The sequence below is a fragment of the Pimephales promelas genome, chromosome 25 (assembly GCF_988280905.1).
Source record: "Pimephales promelas chromosome 25, fPimPro1.hap1.1, whole genome shotgun sequence".
Classification (NCBI taxonomy): Eukaryota; Metazoa; Chordata; class Actinopteri; order Cypriniformes; family Leuciscidae; genus Pimephales; species Pimephales promelas.
In genome coordinates this window covers 17,022,941-17,049,713 of record NC_142793.1, presented here as the reverse complement: position 1 = coordinate 17,049,713, position 26,773 = coordinate 17,022,941, and the positions used below count along the sequence as shown (strand labels likewise).

Below are 26,773 nucleotides of genomic sequence, written 5' to 3'. Positions count from 1 at the left end.
TATTTCCATATCCCTAGATCATAAAATACATATAAACAGTTCACGTGGCTACAAAAATACTCGCCCGACAATCACAGGATTCGGGGACAAAAGACCTCAGTGTATTCACAAACATCACTATCAAATCCTTGCACCTCTTTTCCACTTTAAAGTGTGGATTCCATTAAACAACAAAATGAGGGCAAACATTTGAATCTAGGATGCTGCCTTCGTTTCACTGATGGTTGTAAAAAAACAAAACAACATTCAAAAGGTGGAATGCAGAAGTTTTAATCATGTTCAAACTTGGCACTGATAAATTAATAACAACCATTCGGTTTTGTGAGTGGATATATTAAGGCTATAGTGTTGATTTAAGGATCAAGCCGTCAATCAAGAAAAAGTACAGTTCTGAGTAGAAACATGAACAAGGGACAATTTTTTTTTCACTTTTCATGAGTCTAAGAAGGGAATCGATAATGTGCCACATTCTGGCATTATGAGGTAGATTTTCTTGCTGCCATATCACAAATTGCCGTTACTATTTAATGGTTTGTTGATGAGCTGAATAAAACAGTAAGTCAGACAGACCATACAGACACAAGCTGTATACACAAAACAAGCTGATATTCAAAGTAATTCATTTAGTGCAGGACAACAATAGGAAGAGCAATGAAAATAAACAAAACCATTCTACTCCATTTTCCGGTCAGCCCTTGTAAGCATTCAAAACAAAAATTAAACTAATTCAAAGAACAGTGAGACAAATCACATTAACCACAAGACAAGTATTGCTTGTCTGGTTCCTGCGTCTGTACTGAAGATCACAGATGAATATAAGTTAATCACAGTTCCAGTGACATTTCATTGTAATTTTTTCACTAAATATTAATTCGACAATACCCGTATTAAAACCACGACACCCTGAGGACATATTCAGTAATTTGAATTAAAAGAGGAAGCATTCATGTAAAATATGAGCACATCGGCATTTCCCCCATTCAATAAAAGGAGTCAGTGTAAAGGCTGATATATACTCACCATCTAATGCATTGTTAGTATTGTGACTCCAGCTGGTAATTTGTGACTAATTTAATTTTCATTCCAATATGTGAAAAATATTTTAAGACCGATGGCCAATGAAGAAAGATATCAGGTCACAAACAATAAACCAGCCTTCAAGGAACCCCAAAAGCTATGGATTACTAGTAGACTGTAAATATTAAGAGGTCTCTAAAATCTGATTCATTCTGTGCATACATAATATAGCAGGACACATTAATAGGGAACAAGACAACACATACGAGATAGAGACAACTTAAGTGAAAAGTTAGAATTTAGTCCCATACTAAGAAGCACACATCTAATTTATGTCCAAGGCCACTCACTCCAGTATGAAAGACTATTCCTAGTGCATAACAAATAAAGCAGCCAAGTTCTCTGCCAGTCAAAGACAATCTCCAAATTGAAGTGGCATTAAAAGAATGTACATCACCAGAAATAAAGTGGATACTATGCTTTAGTTGAGATGAACACCACCTCATTAATACACTCCAGGTGTGGTGTTTCCCAGTGGAGCAGAAGATCCAACTTTTATTCATTGAGTTGAATTACTACATCTAAAATCGTTCACAGAACATTCAACAAGTACATGAAGGCAACAGCCTAGTTTGTCCATGAAGCTTGGAAAAAACTAAAGTAGTCTCAGTACGTTCCTTACTACACCTGAGTTTAACTTTGTCACTGTTTAATGGCATCTTTCTCTTCTCATGGACAAAAACTGACAGAAACAGCCCATGCAAAGGAGCTTGGACATTCCTTTGTAGGGAATGAGTCCAAAGACATTCCAGGTTGAGAAGAGAAGCTGCAACCAGTGTAATCGAGTTTAAACAGTATTAACAGGACTGACGATTCACTGGTCAATGGTCATTGACCCAACATCTTATCAACATGGGTAGGATCTCGGCTTCAATTGGTACACTAACTTGCCTTTTTCAGCAAATAAGTACAATCAATCTTCCTAGTTTTAGTTGTGGCCTCCATTTCCTTGTATATTCCAGGACAGAGCCGTGTTTTTCCTTGGGTTGCCAAATAAATCTTTTTTTTTTTTTTTTTTTTCATACACCTTGTTTATTGCCTGGGCCATTGGGAGTGGGTGTTCCCAACATTTGGTGCCTATCAGACAAGAAAAAGAGTTAATGTTAAGTCATTATAAAGACAAATGTTGATGAATGTATAAGTGGATCCAGATCAATTTTGTCATAAGATTTGAGAGATAAATGAGATCTCTTACCCAGTGCGAAGTAAGTGTTCTGCAACCACTGCTCTCTGTGAAACCATCATTCCCTGGAACTGCCCAGCAACATTTGGATGCCTGTACATAACCATTCGAGATTGACCTGGAGAGAAAGGCAGGTGCTGGGGCCTCTGTAAAGCTTCCATCAAATGTGGATGAGGATGCTGTGGCGCAAAATGTGCACTGGGAAAATGCTGGCCAGAATATGGCCCACTTGCCATCATATGGGGTGGATGAGCACCACTTTGCTGCATGCTGGGATGCATGCCACGAGTCCCGTATGGGAAACTGGGGTGCAGCTGAGCTGAAGTACGATGCCGGGCTGAAGCATTGTGGCTGTCCAAGTCTAAGATCTCTTTTGGGCTCTCTGAGCGTTCAGAAGGCTCTTCAGTTCTTGCCTGCTTGGCAGGGCTGCTACCCTCCCGATTCTCCAAAGCACTGCTATGAGACCCGTCGGGTATAGGACTGGGTGACATTAAGCTCCCACCAGATCCATCCGAGCCATGTGGAGACATGCTGCTGTCCTTGTGTCGTCCATTAAAACTTCCAACGGATGGTGATTGGTAAGAATTGGGGATCATTGGGTGTTGAGACTGGTATGGAGGTCTAGGCCACTCCTCATGTGAAAATCCAGGTCTGCCATGTCGGTGGTGCTGATAGAACTGCTGATGCTGCTGGAACTGAGGATGCATGCTGGGATGGCCCTGAGGATGCTGTGTGGCCATGCGATACTGGTAAGGAACACCTTGCTGGTGATATCCAGGATAGTGTGCAGGATTTTGATGAGGGTTATTACCCTGTGATGGAGGTCCCTGGTGTGGGTATGGCTGGTGATTTGATGGATGTAATGGTCTACCCATCTGTGGGCCAAACTGTTGCTCGCTTACACCATATTGGAGCTCAGTGTTGCTCTCTGGACCCTGAGAGTTTGCTGGAGGAGCCTGGTTTTGAGGTGCTGGCTCCTGCCTTCCCAGCTGGGTTTGTGACTTTGGACTGAAGGGCTGTTGCTTGTAAAGCCCACTGGGACAATCAGTCATCATATTAGCATTCCTGCTGTCTTGGGAAGCTTTACTCTCTCCTGATACTTTCCTGTTGGTAGGCTCACAAGGCCTTTGGTCTCCCTGATCAGCCGGAGAGGGCTGAGCAAGTGGATGGGATACAGGGTGGCTAGGAGGTAGAGAGCTGAGGGTTGCAGGCTGATGAACACCTGGCTGACCCCCCTGAGGAGGAATCTGTGGCATTCCATGAAGAGGTCCTGCATGTGGGCCTCTGACAGATCCATTGTGTGGTATTTGCTGTGAGCCGTTCTGAAAGTACTGATTAGATGCATTTTGTGGCATCTGCTGTGGAAGATTCTGTGGAATATGTGGCTGAGAACCATTCTGAAGAAACTGTGGTGGAACATGTTTATGGATTTGTAGAGAGGGGTTCTGGGGAATTCCATCAGGGGTTTTATGGGTCATTGGCCGAGGACTATTTTGGGGAATCGAAGAATCATCTATAAATTTTTGCATTAGGGAACCTGGTTGGGTTTGAGAATTTGGGTGGTCACCATTTTGGATTTTCTCTGGATTTGACAGTCTATATCCATCTTCATTATGACTGGGACCTTCCATACTTGGAGTGGACACAGATGCCGAAGCTGTTCCTAGTGGAGGATGCTCAGATGTTTCTGTTGGATTGGGAAGAGAATGGTTGTCAGCCTTAGTCAGAGCAGTCTCGGTTGACTGTTTATCACCAGATTTTGGACTTGAACCTGTCAGGATATATAATGGTGGTAAATGTGGTTAAAATCATGGAAATGCCATTTAAACTTAAAATAATTTTCATCAAATGCAATAATGTAATGCCAAAATATGGCCAGGAACACCACTGTTACCTTTAGGGGATATGGGAGTGTGCTGGTTGTCTACAACACAATCTCTAGAAGGCATGAGTGGATGGTTTTCAGGTGAAGAGAGTGTAGCAGAACCTAAAGTATTACCACCACTTTGTGGGGATGACTGAAAGCTCCCAACATGATGAGATGATGAGGTCGAGAGCTGCTGGAGGGCAATCATCTCTGGACTATCAAGCATGGATGCCAAATGTGGCCTTGAGACCTGAGGGGCCGCTGGTGGTCTTTGGCCAATAGGACCTTGGGAGTTGACAGAGGGCATTCTATATTGACCATTTGTCATTGCATAACCAGTACTGTGTGGAGGACGGATCATGTTGTGATTGTATGGATGCTGGCTAGTTGCACTCTGTTCTTGCATCATAGGTCCACCAGGTGTCGGCTGCCCCTGATGGTTCATGGGTGGCCACATTCTGGGCATGTTTATGCCATGGGGGCCATAAGGAGGATAGGAACTATGCATTGGGACACCAGGGCTGGAGTACCGGTTCCCCACAGGCTGCATGGATTGCCCTTCTGGATATTGGCGGGAAGGGTACATGTTGCCTTCAGATGGAGGGGCACAGAGGCCTCCAGGCTGAAGGGCCATTGGCCTTGGGCCAAGAGAAGGACCATGAGTGGGACCAGGATAGGAATGTTGTTGATGTGGAGCTTGAACTGGCCGACCATCAGGTCCAACTGGGTATCTGGGACCAAGATGCGGACCATTTATGTGGGAACCCTGATAAAAAATAAAAACATTTTAAAGAACCTTCAAGGGGTGATTTTACAAATTTTAAGTGATCAACACTAATACTGCTGATCAAACACAACATACCTGCATGTTGTAGTGAGGTATATGCTGTGTTCCATGGTCCCCCGGTGGCCTGGACATGAGGGGTCTCTGTCCAGGATATGGATACTGGGGATCAATCATCATACGTTGAGCATACATCCCTGGTCCTGAAGGACCTGCAGGTTGCTGAAACTATATGCAAAAAGAACACCTGTTATGAAGTACTGACAGCAACAAGCGCACAGGGAGAACTTTAGGATAATAATCAAAACTGTTGTTTCAGCTGCAAACAATAAACAAATTTAGAAACCGAGACTGTGGTCTAACCTGTTGAGCAGGATGTAACATGGCAGCCTGTTGCTGTCCTGGGTAGATGTTATGAGGATATGGGGAACCATTGCGGTAGTGTTGGGGAGGGGGTTGTAAAGCGGATTTGAGTTTATCTTGTTGCTGATTGTTTCCCTTCCCACTATAGGACGTTTTGCGTTTTTTAACTTGCTCAGTGGCTCTGATCAAGCTCTCGGGACCTGACTGTTTGTGACTTTTGCTCTTTTTCTTATCCTTGCGGTCACGGTCCTCACTGTTCACGTGAAACTCCTCGTCTGTGTCGCCATCCTCAGAAGGGAAATGCTTCAGTAGGGCTCGGTTAAAGCAGCGTTCTAAGGACTCAGCCATTATTGTGTATTCTGAGGAGATACAGACAGGTAAGCATTAGCACACACACATATGATCTCATCTCCCCAAGCAGAGCAAGCACACCAACTAGGTCACAGAACCACAGTTGACCTCTGACCCCACTACCCCCAGGGGAATGCATTCTGATGGATGGATGGCTCCAGGGAGGGGAGCTGTGGGGCTGGAATGTCTCTGTGGCACTGCAGGACCTGGCGCACTGGAGGACAGCTCAATCACTCTCTATTAATCAATGTCAGAGCCTCTCGACATGCTTTCACAACTATCATGACTTGCTTTGCTTATCAATTTTTTTAACACTGATACACATTCCTACATTTTGTTGAGTGGATTATCGTTTAACAGTTTCACTTCTGCTTAACTGCCACAAATTATGGAAACAATTTCATCTTGATCATATTTACCACTCTCTTCTCCGTTGTATTCCAGACAGTTCTCAAACATCAGCTTTACATCAGCCACAAACTCATCCTTAGCAACGTATTCCCCATCATTCAGCTTTCTCTCAATGGTGGACAGGTCCATTGGAGTCTGACGAAACATTTTTAACAACTTATTGAATTATTCTTCGAGATCAAATAAATGTATTTATGAGAGCTTGTATACCCACCTGTATGATTTCATGATAGTTGGGGGCATATGACTCATCAACGGGCTCCATGAAGGGCCAGGCATCTTTTTGAGCTTTGAGGGCCTCCAACACTGAAGAGAAACCAGTTTTATATTATTTCAGTGGAACTGCTGCAAGCATTGAATGAGGAAATGAACACAGTGGTTTGACCACAATAGAAGCACCATTGTCCAAACGTACCTTTGTAGAGAGCTGTGTAATCGTCATCCATGTCATAACTACAATACAGAAATAGCAACAATCACCATAAAACATTCCCATAAAATTCTTTTACATATGAATTAGAAAGTAAAATTAACATCAAATGTGTTTGGAGACAATTAGCAAGATGGAAAGCTAATACTGAGTTTGAGAGTTAAAACAGTCCTTACAACTCTTTGGTGCGGCGTGCTCGACGAATAGGTGAGTGGGTCTCCAAATTTAGCAGCTCAGGGGGAAGTTCTTTCCCTTGGGAGAGCAACCAGGCCTTCTCCTCGCGCTGCTTCCTCCTACGCGCACGCTCTGAACAACACAAAAACATGTGAATGACAGTATAAGAAAGCCAAGTTTTACACTTATTACCATTAATAGTGCACTTTTTACCTGCCCACTTGTGCCTGTGCCAATGTAATGAAAAGTTGGCAAATGAAAACCGAAAAAGTCGTAATAACAGCAAATAATCTGGCAGCTTTAGAAGGCACATTTGATCAAAGGGCACAGACAAGATAAAGGGGAAAAGTGTTTTATGTGCTGACATTAAAGGCCCTGATAGACACACCCTGCTGGGAGGATTAAAAGAGCTTGAGGAAGAAACCACTGGAGAGAACTGCAGGCTCGATCTTCATCCATAATACATTAATGTGCATAGGCCCATCCGCAGCAGCACAATCAAGAGTTAATTAACCCGCTGACAGAGGATATCAGAGCTGGATGATTCTCACGAGGAGTGAGGTTGATCGTTTCCCCTAGCTCAGCTCTTTGTATGATTAAAGCAGCCTTAGGGTAAAAGCACGCTGTTTTCAAATCTGCCATGTTGAGACAAGACCAAAGAATGTACTCTCCCATACGTGTGTGTTTGATCAGGGGAAACTTTGGTCGCCGGTTACCTGAAGTGTGACTCACCCTCGACAGCTTTGACTCGTTCCTGTTCTTCTCTGTCCCGTTCTTCCTGAAGCAGTCTCTCTTCTTCTTTACGTTGTTCAGCGAGCAGGACTTGCCTTTCCAGGTCCTCCTCCCTCTGTTTCTCCACCTCAATTGTGGCTCGTGTCTGCTTCACACACGCATGCATAAATTAAACTACAGTTTACAGAATACACACAAACAAGAAATTACTGACACGTTTAAAAAAAAAAAACATACCCAATTCTCTTTACTGCCATGTGGTTCAGTGTAGCTGTTGTGTTCCTCAGATGGATTCAGTAGTTTCTGCATCATCTCTTTCTCCTGGGGAAGAATAACCTTGTCAGATGTGTTTGCACACATATGTGGGTGTCAGGTAGGTCACTCCCAAATATACCCTTTGTTTAACCAAAGCAGGAGGCTAAAGAGTGTCATTGCAAAACCAAACAGCCCATGGTCACAAGGCTCATCAAAACCACCCCATTTCCCTCTGTGTCTCAGTAAATTCAGGTTCTTCTGCTTTGTCCATTACCCTACAACACTTAGTCCCATGCTAGATGGAGTGTCTGTGGTATCACCACTTAAGAGGTCAAAAAACTGCAGAGCTGCAGGCCGTCAATCACCATGCTCCAGCTCACCTCAAGGTGAGAGCCTGCCACATGGCGACGGCTAGATGGATTGGCTCTGACAGGGCTGTGTGCATGTGTGAGAGAGAGTGGGTGTCGGGGTTTGATTTGAAGAGGCAGTAGTCCAAGTTAAAACCAGTTGCATCAAGGTTGCGAAAGAAAATATCTGGTTCTTTGCAGATTGATGTACAGGTGTGAAAAATGTGAGGTTGAATAACGTTGGCAGCACTATAGAAAGATATACATTTTACAGTGAGGGTATGTAATGGTGATTGCTGGAAGTGGGGTAGCTATGGCAACGAGACACTCTAATAGGTCTTAATTAGCCACGGAAATGACATGTCAACACCACTGCAAATTGAGCATACCGACATGCATCTGATTTGGGCAGTTCTCACTGGTAAGAGAACGATCAGATATCTGAGTTATATGAAAATGAAATAACTTTAATGATATTTTTAAATGAACTTTAGTGCCTCTGAAAAAACTGAAGCAGTTATGATTGTCCCTATGGACAATGGACGCAGCAAGACTTTCTGAAAATCAAAATCTCCTGCCAGTACGAATAGTCATGAATTGCACTCATGCACTGGTATTAAAAATCATCAGCAAAAGTACCAGGGAATGGATGAATACTATTAATAAATATCTTCAGATAAAAAAAATAAATAAATAAAAAAAAAAAATCTTCTCAAGATGTGTGCAATCTTGATCTTATCTGATTGTATACTTGCCAACTCTTGAGGTTGCCTTGTCAAGTACAAAAAATTCAATGCTTCAAAACTGGTTATTAATATTAAAGCAAAATTACTTATATAAAAAAATCTTACCTATTGCAAATTAAGACCAGTGTAAACTCACCTAACTTTTATCGAAAATCATTACAAAGATAAAGAAAATTCCGATTTTTGAATCAGAAATTTAAAAATGATTATTTAAGAATAATTCAATTTGAAAGAATGTTTTCTGCATTGTAGGAGGGAATTCTCATTGTTCTCAAACTTCCTACTAATATTGCCAAACTAAAATATGTCACCATTGTTTTTTTCCTCTACTGAGATAATAACCTATATCCCAGATTAATAACATAACTCATCACATTACATGCGGTGCAAGTCTCACCTTGTGTTCAATCATGTTACTGATCTCAGGCAGGAAGTTTTGAGTGATGATGCGGTGCAGGTGGCGGTCCTGAGAAGAAATTCGGTCCTTAATACTTTCAGCCAGATTGGCCCACTGTTCCTCGGAGTCACACATCAGAGACCAGACACCCCGCTGACGCTCTGACAACACATTACACAAACTTAACAGATGAGAAAAATAATCAAAATCAAAAAGACAATTCATGTTCGGACACCGGTTAAAAACTTGCTTAGTTTTATAAAAAAAAAAATCCTATCTAGTGCATCAGTATAATTTTGTCAAAGGCTTCTAATCTAGCTACCAACCACAATTTGAGCTTTGATCTCTTAAAAAAAAAAAAAAATGATGTGAGGGCAAGCTGGCATGGTTGCAAGCATTTCATTTCAACGTATGTCATGAAAGCTCCACATTTCATGCTTTTGCTGAAAGAGCATTTCATGAACATTGCAGCAGACATGTATTACAGCCGCCATGGGCACTGTAAGCCACTTACATTGCAGAGTAAAAATAAAGGACAAATGGTTCTGCAATGACTAAACATCTTTACACATAAAACCAACTAAAAGCAGCAAAACGTGTTTCTCACCTATTCCAGGTTTAGACTCCCCGACACTTTCATCCTCTTTCTTCACAGAATCCTCCTCGTCCTCCTCCTCCCTGAAACAAACAAGATTAGAGCCTTATCTTTCTAAATAATTCAACTTAAAAGCAGCAAACTTTGACTAGTAAGAATAGCATTATGTCTGTCATACAGTGCATTTAACGAATGTTTAAAGAGGTCCTTACATAGATTCATCAATATCCTCAGACTTCTTTGGTGGCCTCCCTCTTCTCTTCTTCACAGACACATTGTCATAAATGTCACTGTAAAAATAGTAAAACTTGTAGCATTTTTTTTTAAAGATTTATTGTTTGCCTTTAATATGATAGGAAAGTATAGAGTGGACAGGAAGCAAGGTGGGAGAGAGAGGGAATCGGTTGGTTGTGCTTGTCGGTTTCTGCTGTAACATGAACTCGCGATGCCTTAACAGTGGACAATACTGGCTTTTGTGACAAATCGTGTTTAGGGTTCAGTCAATCTTGTCAAGCGTCTATTTCAGCAGAGAAAATGAACGTATGGCATCGATGCATCATATCGTTAGACGTTTGATCGATGAATCGATCCATATCGATGTATTGTTACACCCCTAGCATGTAAGGGTATGTTCACATGTATGTAGAAATGCTCTCCATACCTGTATTGTGGAGACATCCCTTCGACTGGCTCCTCTTTGTAGAGCCGTGTACCGTAAAAGTACCAATAGAGGGCCCCGTTCCCATCCTGGCCCAGAGGCTCAACACGCAAACTGTCGGCATCCAGGCCCTGCAAAACCCATGATCTCTATTAGACTCTTCTGTTATGGTGAGGATTAAACAAACTGATCTGTTTTTTGTTTTTTTAAATGGAGAAAAAAAAAGTGTGCCATGACACATGAATACAAGGTTGCTACCTTGAGCCTGTCGAAGACATCAGCAGCATCAAGACGATAGTCACAGAGTCTGTGCAAAAGCTCCACCTGTGTACGGGGTGGTAGCTCCTCAAATCGGCGCTCCTTCAGTGGATTGGGCTTCCCTTCTTCCAGTTCCCAACGGTAATTGATGATGTCTTCCAGATAACTGCTAAAGGACTGAATCCTAAAAAGAAGAAGAAAAAAAATCTGAATATCACTAAACAATTTGCAAATAAAGCAGCGGTTCCATCCCATCGGGGGGTTAAGTCATGTGTGACTAATGCTCACTTGACTTGAGGCAAAGTCACATGACTTTAATGCACATTTAGGTACATATTCCGAAAAGGGTTTTCTATCGTATTTTACATGCATTACTTCCATCTGAATCATTTAAGTTACGTTTTTTTGAAAATTCACATATTTCCATCCAGCTTTTTTATCCCAAAATGTGCATATGCATATAGAAACTATTAAACTGACCTGTGACAACAGAAAAAATTAATGCACAAAATCTTACACTTGTCCACTAAGGTGTCAAGTACTATTAAAGGAGAACTCCGGCGCAAAATGAACCTTTGGTCTAATAACACATTGGTACTTAGTCGTCCATTCTCTGAGATTTGTTTTCATGATAATCGAGTTTTATCTCTAAAAACTGTATAGCGAATAACTGGGGGCATTTAAGAAGTACAAAGAAATTGCTAGTTTATACCACTAACAAGGCTCAAAATAGACCCACTAAGTGAGCTAAACTGTATGAAGTTCAGCGAACTTCTGAACTGTATGAACCATAGATAATAAAAGAAATGGGCAGAGCGACCCCATTGATTTCAACGGAGAAGACTGAAGCCCGACTATTGCACTTCCTGTCTGATGTCTGAGCGACTGCGCAGGCTCAAACAGAGCGTGACGACAATCTGACAGTTGAAAATCTTCTAGTAGCTGTGCCAACCCAAATCTGAATCACCTAATTCCTCAAAAACGTTGTTGAAATATTTTGTACCGTGGCTTTTATGGACTCTATTCATGGGCGTCTACCTTGACTTTGTGCCTCCATGTCCCCTCGATTGCCTCATAGACAGTAAAAAATTGCCTGCGAGCTTCTCCTCCTGTCTATACGGTAATGTCTCTATTGTGCGACAGAAAGTCCCGTGGTTATGACGCAAGCTTTAGCCTATTTTTAGAAAAACAACTCTATGGGGCCGTAACGTAAGATGCAAAGTAATGGAGCATTTTATACATTGTTGTGTTTCTTTAGAAATAAATAATGGACAAATTAAGTCTTTGGATGCCTCAGATGTAAAGTTATACGCAGTCAAAGTGACGCCAAAATGAATGGGAGTCAATGGGATGCTGACAGCAGGTGAAGTTCTGCTACAATGGCGGCCCCCGCAAGGCTTCAACTTCCGGCTGATGGATTACCCCCTTGGTGTGAGCGGTGTTCGTGGTTCGACTTGTTGAGACTGTTTTCCAAGATGGCTCCTGCCTGTAAGAAGTGGACTGTCTTTATAAAATATCGGTATGTACACTTACAAAGTTCTCAATGCTTCGGTTTGCATGTAGGGACACTCATTATGTTACTGTGATAGTGTGAGTCTATCTTGAGCCTTGTTAGTGGTATAAACTAGCGATTTCTTTTTACTTATTAAATGTCCTCATTACTAGCATTAACCGTTTTTAGAGACCGTTTTTATACGCTAAACTCTTAACGTTGGATTATCATGAAAACAAATCTCAGAGAACAGTTGACTAGGTAGGTACCAATGTTTTATCAGACCAAAGGCCATCTTAGACCAGTGAGGGTCTTCCACCTTGATTTTAAGTTAGGATAATTCACTTAATATATTATTCATATGATTTAAGTTCTACAACTGCCTTTTTTGGGATGAAAAAAGTTAGTTCCGGGTGGGGTCAATTCGATCAACCCAACACCCAGTTCCTGGTACTAATGCGTAGGGCAAGGGTGAGCCTTTGGACAACAAGAGAGAAGGTAGAGAGCAAAACAGGACAGAAAGAATAGGCTTATCTTGAGAAAGCAGAATGATCTCTCTCACAGCTGCAGGCCCCCTGCCATTCCATCTTTCTCTGCCTCTCTCTCTCATCCGTAACACTCCCTCCCCCATTCTGCTGGAGCGTTTAGCACATGTAGAATGAAAAGGGCACTTCTGTGAAAGGCCAGTGCCCCGCGGCCTCCCCCTGGATGCCAGTTGCTGTCGAATCCAATAAAACCCTGCGTCCTGCTAACGGCCTGCTTGAGTATGCGAAAGGGATCATTCTTGCCTACCCACTCATCGACCGGACTCCTTTTTGCTGCTGATGAGGCACCGCTATGGAAGGGAGCTCCCTTTAGGGGCTAGTCATTCATCACAGCACTGACTCTCACAATAACTCACACTCTTTACTGGGATGGGGCCCATGGCCCCTTGACCTACTACTGCTGCTGCAGGTAACCTAGCTCCATGACTACAGCGCTACTACTACAGTCAAGTGGTTGCATGCAGATTGGAGATGGAGTCTGAGTCAAACACAGGATGTGGGTTGGGCAATACCATACCATGCATAAGATTCTTCAAGAGCACAGAGTAGGGTTGCAAAAACACCCCAAACAGTACACTATTATGAGTATTTACGATTCAATACAAGCTAAGCCTCATCTACAACATTTGCTGAATAATTGCAAAAAATTGTGACTTTATTTTGTCATGAACAAAGTATTGAATATTGCACAAATTGTAAAATTGGACATTCAATTTTATAATACTAAAATTATGTTAACACTCATATTGTTTACATCTGGCTCTAATACTGGAACTGAGTATTATTAACATTTACAGATTTCCTTTCACTGTAAGTGCCCCACTGTAACCCAGATGTTTGCTTTTTTTCTTTTAAGAAAACTAGTGGCAAGTGGAAATACATTTTTATGGTAATCAAAATTATTCCATAAAACATATACCTAATTGTTGATTGAGCTTACATTTTATTTTAACTATCCTAGATTTGTAGTTTTTTTCATTAATCTGTTTACTCAGATGTACGTCATAATATGGAAGAAAAGATCTGTCACAGGAAATACTGATGGCGATGCACTTACGTGATGTCGCTGCGTTGATAACATCCTTTCAGCAGGGAGCAAAGGAGGTCTGAGAGGAAGTCTTGGTCTTGTTTCAGTAGTGCTTGCTCAAGTTCCTATTAAAAAAGAACAGCAGGGAGGGGAGGTTAGCCAGTACAGCAGGACTGAGTTTAACTAGCAGCTGCTTTTATAAACTTATTAAACGATATTGGCCTAAAAAGCCTAGCTTGACATTTTTATACCACTCTTTCGCTGATGAGAAAATGTTTTGGCTAACTAACACCACATAACGTGGGGAGCCCACAGTAGTAACATAGATTTATGAATTTCATTTAGTAGTTTGACATTCACCAAAACAGTGTAACCTCATGTTACAAAACTCTTTAGGGGTACTAAAGATAAAAGTAAGGGATGCAATAACATATCCTGTTTGACCACCTCCTTAGAATGTCATTAGGCATTACGACTGAAACCAGAGTAAGACTAATTGTTGTTTTAAGGAACTGCCTGTAAAGCAACGTCACTCAACCACAACCTTCCAATCTGACGAACTTCCTTTTTGTTGCAAGAGCCACATTTTAAACACCCAGTGTGCACTGAAATGTTGAGTGAATGTGTAATCAGCTTAATTTGATCTTTTATATACACTAAGATCATACCACTACAACGCATTTTCTAACACCTCTGGACTTGGATAAACATTCCCAATCCTGTCTAAACGTGCTTCAATCCTCATATAGGAAGGAATGCAAAGAAATAAGTTAATGACATTTAGCCTAAGGTTAATTCTGATTGGTTAATCAACATGTAGAGTATGGGCATGTCACAGTATGTATGTTTAAGTACATTTCCACGTGCTACAGCAGTTTGGACATGTGAGCTACAGTCCTCATCTGTCTGTCCAAGCATGCATAACAAAGCATAATCAAATATTTAGAAGTATTAAATGCATCTTACGCATGAACCGTCTTTTATAGCAAGCACACACCACAGAGGCCAATTGTAACACATTAACGTGTATACTAAAGTAACTCAAGTGAACTAAAGTATTAACGGACCTAAATTTATGAAGGTGTTCAAAATTGTGACAACCTTTTATTTTAGTTGAACTAAAAGCAATTTATCATTCACCACCCACCCATCTCAATTTTAGTCAAAGTCAAACTTTTAAAGTCCAAATAAACGTACTTCATGATGTGCTGAATGTTGAGTACTAAGATTGTCACAATTTGAATGGCTTTGTCAATATGAAGCAAACTGACATATTACATCATCACATCTGGAGATGTAGCCCAATCATGAAAGATCTGAGCAGTACCACTGTAGACTTAACTCCTTCGAGGGGCAATCTATGAGCTATTACCATCATGACATCAAAACAATCCACCCCATGTTGCTCTAGATGATTTTCCCTGTAGGTGTACTGCAAGTTGCTCTGGGTGAAAGTGACAGCTTAATGACGATTCAAAGCAAATTAGACATCCGAACAGGCTATGAAAACATCAGGTAAAACCAATACGGGAAGCACTAAGTCACTGTCATGCTCAATTAACAGTGGAGTACTACAAGATTACAGAAACATGGTTGGTAACCAACCGACTTATTGGATATAAAGTCCTGGTAAAGTCTGGTCATCTTTATGGTAAAGTATAAAGATGGTAAAGACTTGCACTAAAAACACACCAAAACATTCTCCAGGTTCTCGATAAAGCTTCTAGGAACAAGAAGGAACTGAGATTTAACCTTGACCCCTGTCTTCTTTCATTGTGTTGCAGCTATTGAAGGTTTATGAAGCGGCAGTAAGTGGGACTGCAAACTCCAGCCTACTGAAAGGAACTAAGCGACAGCATGAGCCCACAGCCACAGCTAGGGCTAGGCTGACCCAGCACAACCTGACCCAGCATGCACTGCTCTCTCTTCAGAATGCCCAATGTCACTAAGAAAGAGGGAGGGGGAGCTTGAGAAATGTAAATGGCCAGTGCTCCGTCACCGGTCCATCTCAAGGAGCTTAGCGACTGCGGTTGCTTTCTTTAACAAGGACACAGCGAGCCACTCACTCCCTCAGGGAACAGGGAGCACGTTTCAGCTACCGTATAAAAAAAAAATCTCCCCCCTTTACCCTTTCAGAGCGGAGTGACACAACAAAATTAACTCAAGGGCGAGAGAGGCAGCCCATCCATTCATCGTGAGATTCACTCAAGCTGCAGATTGCCGTTTCTCTCAAGAGAAATGGTGGAGAGAATGGGGTCATGGAAGGTCAGCTCACACACCTCCTAGCTGTAGAGAGGAAACCAGGAGCCCAGTGTCAGCAGCAAGAGGAAAAACAGAATGAGAGCTTGAAAAACAGGATGAGACATGCTTGTGCTTAAGGTGAAAAAAATAAAAAATAAAACACTGTCCTTAGATTGTTTTCTTGGGGAAAGAATGGTGGTGGTGTTGCTTAACATGCTGAATTCATTAGGTTTTTTTGGGTTGATTGTTGAAGCAATTTAAAGCTATTGATTATCCCCTCCAGGTACTCAGAGTCTAAAGTGTCTGTGAAACTCCTTATTGAAGGAGACAGTCTGTTTGGGCAGGAAGTCCAGAGGGGAAATGGATTCACCGAAACAAAAAGGGTCATCGCCTGAAAAGAATTGGTAACTCTTCATGTCTTACTCTATTTATATCCATCTGGGTGTTTGTATCTGCCAGGAAAATCCAGGATTGCCTTCAAGTGATGGGCTACTCTGGCCTTCTGCACGACCCTCAGAACCACCATTACACCCACAAAACTTTCTGGTCCCTTGATAGTTAGAGGACCATTTGGGCACATCTATCAGTGCAGCCTCGACTTTGATCACACTTCAAACCTGAGGCCGGCTACGGGGGATTAACACAACCCCACTTCGCTTTTGAAGTGCCATTCAGTGGCTCAGATGGCAAAGAAGGGAATTAATGTTGTGCGTATCCTTTCCACCACAAAATCTCCTTTAACAGCTCCCTGAAGATATCAGACCTCAATCTTCTGTCTTAACCAACTAGCAAAACAGGTGTGGTAAGTGCACAGTACAGTTTGGCAAAGAACAAAGTGATAGTATTAGATGAGTCATTAGGAGTAACATTTTCAGTCAAGTCCAAGGTTACAGTGATAGTTCACCCAACAATAAAAATTCTATCATTTGCTCACTCTGTACATTTTAAAGAGCGTTTTGACTGTTTTTCTCCAAAACAACATTGGCCCTCTTGACTTTCATTGTATGGAAAGAAAAAAATATATAGATAAAGTACATTTTTCAAAATATCTTTAGTGAACCACCAAAGAAAAAAAAACAGACAAATGTCACAGACAAACGTTTGGAACAATATAAAAAGGAGTAAATTATGACAATTCAAAGTTTTTGGCCAACTACTCCTTTAATAGTTTATCAAATAAATCTTCGACGTGGCTGTCGGTGTAGGTCACATGATATTTAGTTTCAAAAGTGAAACCACTGAAAACAAATATCAGGGGTCGACAACCTAATGGCACGGGGCCTAATTAGCTAGAAAAGAGGTGTATGTATATAATTTGAACAAAGTTCCTCTAAATTGTTAGTACATTTTGGAGTAATCATTCCTTATGATCACACACATTTTAACCAGCGCTAGCGCAGATCCGACAAACCATACGTGAGAGCAGAGGTGCAAGCTTCTTTGATTATCACTCTGCATAAGGTTGCTGACTGCAGAGATATAAAATTAAAACGTTAGGCTATATATTTTATCAGTCTCAGAGCCAATTCACTGAATGTCACTGATAAAGTTGCGTGTATCTGCCAAGACAGAGCTTTGGCAAAACCGTCCTCAGTATCAGTCCCCGGTGCACACCAGAAACTCTCTGAAGATGCATACAAGCAATTAACAGCTCTTGTTAGTTAAGGGAGTAACAGGCAGACAGTGAACGTTCATCTATCTTTATAACGTACTCTCCACTCCCTGAACTGTATCTCCTGATGCCACACTTTCAACCTCCATAAACAGCATGGCAACATTATGAAAAGAAACTTTACCAATCTAATTGTGGATCTTCCAATAACTGAGACTTTCTTATAAAGTGTTTGCAGCAGTGCTACGGATTCTGCAGAGCAGCACTGGACTGGCAGTTGAGGATAGGCTAACGTATAGTGGAGAGATACAATCCAGATAAGGTATTGTTACTCTCTTCCCAAGAACTTAACCATGCATAAAGTAACTCTCTTTAAGTCACCAGTGGAAAAACGGACTTGTTACCACCTATTCTTTCAAGGCATTCAGACCTCTTTTGCAACTGGGAACTAACAACAAACTCTTGCTTGTATATACTAGTGTACGGTATGTTCATTCTTTGTTCTTCCTTGTCATTCGTTCATCTTCGCTTTTTGGTGAAGCTTTATTTTGATGATAAAGAGACATCCCCTTTCGTATTGTGTGTTCATTCATTTTGGGGCGAAGCAATGAATTGAATGAATGTAAATTCATTTATATAGCTATATATATATATATATTGCACTGTATGCGTTACATTTTTGGGTTTAATTCCAATAATATCCATCAGTCAGTACAATTTTGGAAAGTCTCAAGAGCAGTACAGGTTATCTGACGGCCACCCATCTCAATGTCAGGGCCAGGTGCAACAGGTGGCCATGGATGGGTGGGCTGACACATCTAGGGTTTGGGATCACTGCACAGGCAACTGAATGGGGATCATTAACTCCCCTAACAACAGCCTCCCCATTCTCAAGTCTCTTGCATGGCCTCCACTTGGTGGTCTTTTTGCCAACACCACCACCACCAGGTGCAATAACGTGCTTATGACCATTAACAAGACTAGTTTGCCAGGGAAAGTAAAACAAAACTTGAGCATTAGGGCTGCGTGCCTTGCCACATACATAATGACACATAATACAGCCCCAAAAGTCAAACAGATGCTTTCACAACCTCAAACTTGCTGCTTTTACCATACTAAACTATTGCAAAAATAACTTCTCATTACTTAAACGTGAGTTTGAGAGAATGTTGCACAGAAATACTTCCTGGTAAACAAAGATCTACAGGTTAAACTCACTATAATACATTGGCAGTAAAGCAAACTTCAATATCATCCTAAAATATACCTTAATGACTTTTATTTCTCTAAACTAAATAGTTTAACTTAAATCATAAGACCAATTTCTTAACAAAACTTTTAAAATGAATATTTAACAATCAAAGGAAGGGGAATACATTTGAAAATCAACATTAAAAATGACTTTCCTTCTGATTAGAGACTACAGAAGACTCAAAAGCTTTATATAAAGAGTGCCACAATATTCAGATAAAATATTTCTTCTTGTAGACCTAAACACATAATTTGAGTTAATTTCAGCTATTAACATAAGCATGTCGATGCTTATGCTTCCAAGTCGAGCCTGAATTTAAGTACGACTTGAGACTTTAAGACCCAAATGTATCCAAAATAGGTATTAATTAAGCTGCATTTACTAACGGCATGTAGTAATAGGCTAATGCTCAATATTACACAGGCTTGATTGTTTATAGCATTGAAAGGCCAATTTCAGAGTTCAGGGTAAGTTGGTCTGAACAAGTGGTCAGAGCAAACTGACATGATCTATTTTTAACATCGGGAGCACAACCAGGAAACATTACTATAACCATAACAGACAAGACAGCCATGGCTTCTCTCCAAACAACTGTTCCCAAGAGCAGATGAGTGGGTCTAGCTGGGCCATTGTTCCAAACTCGCCTATCAAAGCACATCGACACCCCCCAGCACACCCCTCCAAAACACACACACACACGCTTTACACGTACACACTCTCCACCACCTCCGCTGAAGGCTGAGAGTCCCTCACGTCTCTTGCACGCAGCCTCCCCCCACCATCCAACTCAATCCTGTGGAGCGACATTCCCACTGGAGCCCCTATCGCTGCCACCCCCACCTACTCAACTGTCTGCGGGGAGAGAAATCCCAGATGACACACTAAACATCAGATTTCCCATCATGCACTTACAAGCTCCCAGCAGGTTCTTGCATCATGCTGCCACGAGCAGAAAACAGCACGTCGCTCAGAGGAACACCTGACAGTCACACTCCAAGCGGGTTAACACAAACCCAACAAACTAGAATCACAATGGGGGCTTCGATTTCATCCCAGACAAAACACAAACAAGCAACGGCGTGTGTGGAGCGGCAGCCTCAAACTGGAGACAGACACTGGGAGCCATGGGGCGCTGCAACAAAAGAGCAGCCTGAAACAAACACCACAGAGCACAAACCCCTCCACCCGTACCCCATGTGGAACCATCTGATACATTTACTTCTGCCCTCACCTGTCAATCAGAGGTGGGGGAGGGGTTTAGGGATCACAATGTGGATGGATACGGTGGTTAAGACAGACTTGGGAAGTACCAGATGTGTTGTGTACATATGATGGATTCACTGTTGCATAAGGGCCATTATTTAACACACAAAGAATGCAAAGTTAATGCAAAACTTGACGCCTTGATGCTGGCTGGTTGCTATGCAGTAGCTAAATAAATTACGTAAACTTAAGTACACTCCATTTGATAGCGTATTGCACTCTAAAAAGTTGTCTGTTACTGGCCAATCATCAATATGATACGATATATTGTGCATCCATGCTTTACACCTCTCCTATGCTGGGACAGCATTTTCTTCCACTGCAATCTGAGATATTTATTTGATAAAGCGGTCTAGTATTGCATATTTTGGAAAATGATGACATTAGTGTAGACTAGAGTTCAAATGTTTGGGGTCATTAGGATTTTTTTTTTTTTAAGAAGTCTCTCAAGCTCACCAAGGCTGCATTTATTTGATCAAAAAATACAGTAAAAACAGTACCTCAATTTAAAATAACTTGTTTTCTATTTTAAAAATGTAATTTACTCCTGTGATGCCAAAGCTGAATTTTCTGCATCATTACTCGAGTCTTCATTGTCACATGATCCTTCAGAAATCATTCTGAAGATGGACTGGCCAACTGTACAGTTTGTTCCTCCACCTGTGGCCCGAGACACTTGGATTGGCTCCTATATCCCTGTGACTCTAAATCTTTTTTAACTACATTTTTTCTTTCAGAATACTTTGATGAATAGAAAGTTAAAGAGTTAGTTCACCCAAAAATGAAAATTCTGTCAGTATTTACTCACCCTCATGTTGTTCCAACCCCGTAAGACCTTCGTTCATCTTCGGAACACAAATTAAGATATTAAAGACATTAAGATCACTCCTGCATACTAGTCCATAGGCTTCTTGAGGGAATGACTTGCTGTCCTCGAAAAGTCATTAAAGACATCGTTAAAATAGTCCAAGTGACTACAGTGGCTCAATTTTAAGTTCATCAAACGACGAGAACACTTTTGTGCGCAAAAAACAACAAAAATAACGACTTTATTTCAACTATTCGTTTATTTCTCCCTCTGCGCGAGTCAGGTTACTAGTTTAATAGCGTAAGCGAACTGTTATTGTACGTCACACGCATCACACACATGACCAGCGTCGCCCAATAATGAGCCTACGTGTGACGTAGCTTTACGCAATCACACTACGTTAACTGACTACAGGCCCATGGAGAAGGAAGTGAATAGTTTATTTTTGTTTGTTTTTGCGCACAAAAAGTGTTCTCGTCGTTTGATAAAGTTAAAAGAGCAAGAGTCATTCCCTCAAGAAGCCTATGGACTAGTATGCAGGAGCGATCTTAATATCTTAATTTGTGTTGCGAAGATGAACGAAGGTCTTACAGGGTTGGAACAACATGAGGGTGAGTAAATACTGACAGAATTTTCATTTTTGGGTGAACAAACCATTTAAAAAGAACAGCAATTATTTGAAATTTCAATTTTTGTAACATTAAATAAGTATTTAGACAATATCAATTCAACGCATTCTTGCTGAATAAAAGAAAGAAAAAAAGACCCCAAACATTTGAACGGTAGTGTATGATGATTTGTCGCTGATGACATGATTTGAATGCTTAGAAAGATCATGTCACAAACAGTATGGCCTTGCCACGCTCTAGTAATTAATGAACAGAAATAATGTTGAGAATATGTGAATATCTTTTCTCATCTGGTTGACTGGAGCAGATTAGGCATAAGTTAGAATCCCTAGAATGAAGGTGGGCGAGAGCGATTATTGTCAAGCTGCAGCATCTGGGATCTGAAACAAGGCCTGCTGACCCGTCAGTTATTGATGGTGCAAATCCAACAGTCAGAGCTCACTTCCTCCTCCTCAAAACCACAGGAGCTCTTCCAAGGGTGAGCCCCTCGCACATCAAAGCTGCTAATTCAACACAGGCTTCACAGATACGCACGTGCACGCGCACGCGCACACACGCTCACGGCCATCCTTCACAATCGGCACCCGGTGTTGGAGCAAAACGAGAGAGCACTACAGATCCTCCTGACACAAATCCATTTTCCCCATCTTAATCCATTTGTTTTTCAAAACAAGAGCTTGTCGCCAGCTCCTGCTCCACCAGGCCCATTGAGATTAAATCTCCCTTTACAATCAAGCAGTGCAAGGCCCTAAAGAAAAGGTGCCCCAGATGAACACCAGCACCCAGTTACGACCATCTCAGCTCTCCGGGGGGAGAGGCAAAGAAAGCCACCATCTGTGATTTAGTCATGCTCATGCCAGGGCCAATGATGGAGCAGGAGTGAGTGAGAAGGAACGTGAATGAGGCTCTATTCAACACCGACAGAGCACACAACCCCAAGTTGGGTGGAGGAAAGAGCTTAAAGGGGGCACTTGTACCCAAGGATGAAGGTGTGATAAAGATGATGAAAGGGAGGAGTCCACGATAATCCACTGGGAAAATTCTGTCATGTAAGATCATGAATGAGACAAACAGCTGTCAGGGAACATGTGGATGGATGTGCTACGTCAGAGCTTGACAAAGGCTTAATGAGCTCTTGCACAATAGCCTCTGTGATCTCCAACAGAGAAAAGTGTTAATTAGGGGTGCATCAGTCGTCCCAATTATAAACTCGCTCGGTCACTGATTCTCATTAAAAAAAGAAATGGAAAAACAACTAGTGAACCTGTGTGAAAGGAATCTGGATGCAAGAGCATTATACATTTTCCATTATAAAATATATTTAAATAGAAAACAGTTATTTTAAATGGATAAAACAATATTACTGTTTAACTGTATTTTGAAATAAATTCGGCCTATTTGAGAATGAGAGACTTTCAAAATGTCAAAACACTTAAATCTTACCGCCCCAAAACTTTTGAATTGTAGTGTAAAAATGAAGAACAAGTACACACATGGTAATGGCTGCAGATTTACCAAAAGGATCATATGTTCCCTCCAAGGGTCAATTATTACACAATTAAAAAGTGTGAGTGAGTGATGGTCAGTACTTCTCTATAAGAAGTTTGAGCAATTAGTAATGAGCTTGTCTTTCAGATGCCCACATTGCTGACTTTTCCCACCAAACATAATCAATATTCATAAACTAAATTAAGTCCCACTCTCATCTTGGATGCTTGGACCAAACGCCCACAGATCAATTCTCCATCTCCACTCACTCTAAAGACACCACCAAATTGATAATGAAGACATATGAAAACAGACAAGCAACAAAACACCAACTCTGCGTGGAGTCAGCAGGCTCGGTCCTCTGGCTGTGTTTGTGTATGAGGGGTGAGGGGGGGACGTCCTGAAGGACTCGGTCTCTCTCGGCCCTTGGAGGTGGTGGGATTTCAGGGCTCGTTTCACAGCCACACTGCCAGGAAATCAAGCGTGCTTCACACAGACAAAGAGCACGGAGAGAGCCCAAGCGAATAAGGCCTCTTCCTGCCGAGCCCTTCTCTCATCTAGGGCAGAGATACGGAGCGCGACTGTGAAATGTAACCAAGGAACAATGTGCAAGGAGCCGTTTTGTCAGCATGCCAAGGAGAATCTCCATTGTCGGCCTCCGGAACGGATCCTGAGAAGAAAAGGAGCTGGCCAACACCTTATACTTCATACTGGATCATTGCCTTTGTAATATCCACTGTGTTCGACACACAAAGCTTGTGCTCTGAGTGTGACAATCATGATCAAATTCAATCTTTCAGTGGCTTTCGGTCTTATTAAGGCAAAATAACATTCAAATATTTGACAAAACAAGATTCTTGACTAGATTCTTTACCAATCCTTTTGTTCAAGCTATATCACTGTTCATTAAAAGAATGAAAATCCGACTCAACAGGTGAGATTGTTAAAGTCTTTGTGACAAAGACAGGTGTACTACAATGTCAACGTGCAAAGTCATTTAAAACAAACAGCCATACGGCCACCTTATAAAGTAGGCTTTCTCCCACGTAAAAGACATTGTATCCTCTTACAGACGGATTTGCGTTCTATTTACCGAACTATCCACCTGCTTTTTTTAGACACAGCCCTGCATGAGGATTACTAGGGTTGAAAAAAATCAGACGAGGTACAAGAAAACGTCAGCTAAGCCAATGCAACACCACATCAAGGATCGTCTTTGAGCGAGTTGCTGGAAAATCTGCTTTGATGACATTCCCATCAACATGTTTTGAATGGCTCACACAAATGAGATGAAGTTTGACAGAAATCCAAAGACGCCAAATGGATGCAAAAAACAAAAGCTCAATTCATCGTTGTACCGGACTTGAATTGAACATAAAATTGCAAAGTTCTTAAATTACAACGGCAAAATATGTTCAACTAAAAATGTCCTACTTATTTTCTTTTACGGCAATGTAAAGACCATGTTCAACAGCCACTTGAACACTAATAAGCATTAGGACAATTCAGCTTAAGGCAAAGATAATAATAGAAGACTGGCGCAATGTGACGGATGACTTAAAAAACGTCTCAATCGCTAGATTAAAGCAACCGATTGGATTATTCACAGTCCCATTCACGTGCGGCTGCAAAGTTACCAGGATACTGAAGTGGGACTGAGAGCTTTTGTGTTGAATGACCTTGGACACCTACGCTGAATGCAATTAGGATGCGAAGAGGAATCGTGAAACGGTCAATGACTTGATTCTGACACAGTCTCACACCCTCTGAATGTAAATCCTTTGACACTGCATTGACACGCTGCCTGTAATCTGCACTACACACAGTACACACATGCAGGAAGCTGTATGCAATAGTGTTGCAAAAAAAAAAAATCAAACATGAGCAAAAAAAAAAGACATCCAAGTTACCAATTAGAGACCGATAATCGGTTTGGCAGATATTATTATAGATGTTTTACATTCACACTTTTCAATTGAATTGATACGGACACATAAATATACTGATACTAATAAATAGCATCATTGGTCACTGAAAAATAGAACCCAAAAACAGTATTATAAAGTAAAGTAACTTTTAAAATTATTGTTTGAATATTAAAAACAATAATTTTAAATCAAACACACAGCATAGATGATTATTCAAATTATCATTTAGAATAATCAAACAATAATTCACTAAACTTTTTAAATAGCCATTCATTCTCAAGCGAGAAATCTGTTCATATCACAATAAAAGCAAAACTGCATAAAATTATCTTTATGATTAACAATAACAACAGCATGATTATTATTAATAATCATAATTAAAACCATAACATATATAGGGTTTACTTGTTGATTTGGTCATTTTGAGTCAAATAAAAACACAAATAACACAATTAAAAGTAGTTTCTGCATAATAATCTGTCATAAGGCAATATCAGTCCATCTTTAGTATGAAATTCCCATTTGATCACGCCAGTTATAAGTTTTCTTGGAAGCAGCACGCGGTGATCAGCAGATCAAACCCCTCATGCAATAACAAAGCCAGTGGCCAGCACTTTTCACACATGTGGGGGTCGAGAAGGACTGATGTCTGTGACAAATACACACGATCTGTACTGTTTCCAAATGTAAATTAAAGGAGGTGATGATAAAAATGGGGGGGGACTCAACTACTCAATTTAAAGGTTTCTGGGTTGCATTCATATTGGTAACGTTGGATCAACGCGAGACTAACTTTACAGCATCATTGTTAAGAAACTGAATCAATAACAAACAAAACAGACAGTAGGAAACAATGGCCAAGTCGAAGGCAGGCTGTGATCCAACAATAAACTTGTATCCCAACAATCATGAACTTGTCTTGAGTTTATAATGACTAACTTTAACATTAAGATAAAACAAAACAAGCCCAGGTGATCGAGTTAATCAAGTCACTGGAAAGTGCTATGCTTAAATCTATTCGACGCCACTTAAATGGGAGGATGAAAACCGGTCTTACGAGAATGAACAAGAGACTTTAAACTTAAAACAGCGCAGGACTTAACGCTAAAATTAACAGAAATATCGCAGCGTTTATATTAGCAATTGGTTTAACTTAAACAAGGCAGAACAAAGTCTAACCTTACTATATAACCCAACTCACTAACCAATAACGCGGTTTATAAACAAAGACAAAACACTACTAAAGTTAATCACTGAAGAAACACGAATTTTGTATTGGAGAAATAAGTCAACACGCCTAGTGACGGTTTAACGTTAGTTATGTTATTATATAAACCAAACTAAATAACTGACTTTATTCTATCAACGTCACTATCAGAGACTAGCGTTGACGTCCCATTCACTAACTTATAACGTGAATGGTTAAAGTGAGCGTTTGCGAGGCAAACAAAGTCAGACTGCTGGGAACATGGTCAACTTGAGTTGGTTTTGTTTAGTGAATTCATACAGGTATGGTGATTTACCTCGATTTCAAAGTCTGGTAAACTGAACGCCGTCCTGAAGAGAGAGCAGAAGTGCGCTATGGCGGGGACTTCCCACCAAGACTGGATCTCCTCCACAGAAGTTATACATCCCTGGGACATCTTTCTGTTATCCTACGAGTGTCTCACATTAAACAAGAGTGGCTTAGACGAATCCGTCCAAGGTGTTCCTCAAATAGAACTTGTTTAACTGAACAGTAAAACTTGTTGTCCTTGCGGTGCAGCAGCCATTGCGACCCGTAGAGTTGTAGTACAATCTGTTTCAATCCGCATTTCACAGGAGAAGAACAGATGGGCTGGGCGCTACCACTTGTCACGG

General features: G+C 41.1%; 1 protein-coding gene across 2 annotated transcripts; it reads right to left on the bottom strand.

The window, feature by feature from the left end:
* Positions 1–1,706: 1,706 nt before the first annotated feature.
* Positions 1,707–26,699, bottom strand: cecr2 (CECR2 histone acetyl-lysine reader). Of its 2 annotated transcripts, none has more exons than XM_039646865.2 (18): positions 26,437–26,699; positions 13,723–13,817; positions 10,629–10,812; positions 10,374–10,501; positions 9,925–10,002; positions 9,725–9,795; positions 9,118–9,278; positions 7,610–7,693; positions 7,373–7,520; positions 6,643–6,772; positions 6,452–6,489; positions 6,251–6,342; positions 6,045–6,171; positions 5,275–5,633; positions 4,990–5,139; positions 4,155–4,893; positions 2,273–4,031; positions 1,707–2,154 (listed from the first exon to the last, which is right to left on the bottom strand). In XM_039646865.2, the coding sequence occupies exons 1-18, from the start codon at positions 26,554–26,556 to the stop codon at positions 2,097–2,099; spliced, it is 4,521 nt and encodes a 1,506-aa protein (XP_039502799.2). In that variant the 5' UTR covers positions 26,557–26,699; the 3' UTR covers positions 1,707–2,096. The 2 variants fall into 2 exon arrangements, with proteins under 2 accessions (XP_039502799.2, XP_039502800.2); XM_039646866.2 differs by having other exon boundaries at positions 7,373–7,517.
* Between the last annotated feature and the right edge of the window lie 74 nt (positions 26,700–26,773).